The sequence below is a fragment of the Habropoda laboriosa genome, unplaced genomic scaffold (genome assembly GCF_001263275.1).
Source record: "Habropoda laboriosa isolate 0110345459 unplaced genomic scaffold, ASM126327v1 scaffold92, whole genome shotgun sequence".
Classification (NCBI taxonomy): domain Eukaryota; kingdom Metazoa; phylum Arthropoda; class Insecta; order Hymenoptera; family Apidae; genus Habropoda; species Habropoda laboriosa.
The window spans coordinates 3,201,031-3,203,216 of NW_017100268.1; the positions used below are offsets into that span (position 1 = coordinate 3,201,031).

At 45.6% G+C, this 2,186-nt stretch overlaps 1 protein-coding gene across 1 annotated transcript; it reads left to right on the forward strand.

Annotated features, from left to right (window-relative positions):
- The first annotated feature begins 382 nt into the window (after nucleotides 1–382).
- LOC108573474 (neurogenin-1-like) lies at nucleotides 383–1,220 on the forward strand. Its single transcript, XM_017935931.1, has 2 exons — nucleotides 383–568; nucleotides 711–1,220. The coding sequence occupies exons 1-2, from the start codon at nucleotides 383–385 to the stop codon at nucleotides 1,218–1,220; spliced, it is 696 nt and encodes a 231-aa protein (XP_017791420.1).
- The last annotated feature ends 966 nt before the right edge of the window (nucleotides 1,221–2,186 follow it).

Consider the following 2,186-nt stretch of genomic DNA (forward strand, 5'->3'; position numbering starts at 1 on the left):
CTCTCGCTGCGAACAGAACACTTCCGGCTATGTCGTGACAAAAGTTCATCGACGATACACATGTCAGTGAAACCCGGCAGAAATTTGTAGAAAATCAAAGTTCGCGAAGTGATCGATTCGTCCGATAAGCTCAACGAGGATTGTTTCGCTAAGCGGACGAATTTATCAGGTAAGATAATTCTGGACGAATCGTGGCGTTCGATCATTATGTCCAATGGCATACGTAAATTTAGAAAGATTGTAAGCGAGAAGAGAAATTGAAATTGTGCATACGTAAAATACACAATTCTAAGATTTACCGAACAATTTGGCCACTAAAAATGATTACTCGCGTGTTGAATTGTGTAGTTATTTAAATTTTGATTTGCAGAAAACGCTCAACATGTCCTCGGAGTACTCGTTCTGCAGCGAGGGAGGCTTCGACGAGCTCTCGAGCTCCTCCGACTCCGGTTTCGACGTCAGCTTCGAGTCTCCCAAGCACGAAGTCCCATCCGACAGTCTGTTTCCCCCGGCGAAGGAGGAGAAACGGAAGAAAACGAGGAACGCTAGATGCAAGAGTCCCACACAGGTAAGAACACACCCCGAAACTTCCCTTATCTCGTGCAAACCACCCACCGGCGTGACAAACAATGAGAATGGTTGAAAAAGCCGGAAGATAGAGAGACGTACCGGTATGACGATCACGCTGAACCATTGATTCGCTCTCGCAGGTGCTCAGGCTGAAAAGGAACCGTCGAATAAAGGCGAACGATCGCGAGAGGCACAGGATGCACACGTTGAACGACGCGCTGGAACGTCTACGGATGGCTTTGCCGACCTTTCCGGAGGACACGAAGCTCACGAAAATCGAGACCCTCCGTTTCGCCCACAACTACATCTGGGCGCTTTCTCAGACGCTGGGAAATTCCGAGACGGGCGAGATCACGGTGAACGTGGGCAACGTGACGGTCAGCATCAGCGAGAACGGAAATATGATCACGTCGTCGACAGGAAGCTGCGCGGTGGCGGCACAGAAACGACTCGGGCCGTCGCACACACCGTTCCCCTATCCTCAGGAGAGATTCGTGCCCGAATGGCAGGAGTATGATTGCTACAGCGATCAGAGTGTCAGCCCCCCGATGCAGTATCAACCGTGTTACGACCAGAGGATGTATCACGCGCAGCATCCACTTCCGGCAACTCATCACATGGGACACAACAACATGTATCAGTGTCTTTAGGAAGTTGTATTTTTCGTGACAAATTCAAACGGGACGTTTCACGGGTGGTTCTGGGATGGAGATTAGGGAGAATGGACTTTTGATTGTCTTTGGTTGTTGAAGGGGATTAAAGGTGACTCGTATGGATTGATGGAATTATGGTTACGAGGTATGGAGGGGTGGAAGGTTGATGGAAGGGTTAATTGTCTGGAGAATGACACTTTGGAGAAATATTGCGGATGGAGTTGAGGAATATTCAGGATTCAAGAGCTATAAAGGGGTAGGAGGTTGACAAAAAAGTTAATTGTGTAAAGTATGACACTTTGGAGAAAAGTGTATCTTATAGGAGAGACATTATGGATGGATTTGACGAATATTCGGAATTCAAGAGCTGTAAAGGGGTAGAACGTTAACGAAAGGGTTAATTGTGTAAAGAATGGCACTTTGTGGATGGATTTGAGGAATATTCAGGATTCAAGAGCTATAAAGGGGTAGAAGGTTGACAAAAAAATTATTTGTGTAAAAAATGACACTTTGGAGAAAAGTGTATCTTATAGGAGAGACATTATGAATGGATTTGAGGAATATTCAGAATTCAAGAGCTGTAAAGGGGTAGAACGTTAACGAAAGGGTTAATTGTGTAAAGAATGGCACTTTGAAGAAAGGTGAATCTTAAAGAAGAAATATCGTGGATAGATTTGAGGAATATTCCGGATTCGTGCTTTCGAAGCTTCGACGAGAATGGAGTATTCATGGACTAGCGATGCATCGGTAATCGGGGCTCGCGTGAGTCATCGCCGCCATTGTATCGTTATAATGAGCAGCGGTTCCTTGGGGATTGTTCGTGTTCAGCGGTGAATTCAGTGTAACGCGATGAATAATTGAGGAAATTTTAACGAATGATTCTGGTTAAATTGTGATCCTAAGGGTAGAATTGTAAGTATCGTACTTCAGCGAGAGTAAACGAAGCTTCGAGGTAACGTTGAA

Bases quoted from the DNA above. Each gene is read 5' to 3' on its own strand.
- LOC108573474 (XM_017935931.1), top strand. From the start codon at position 383: ATGTCCTCGGAGTACTCGTTCTGCAGCGAGGGAGGCTTCGACGAGCTC. The intron at 569-710 runs GTAAGAACACAC...TCGCTCTCGCAG, and splicing joins GATGCAAGAGTCCCACACAG to GTGCTCAGGCTGAAAAGGAA.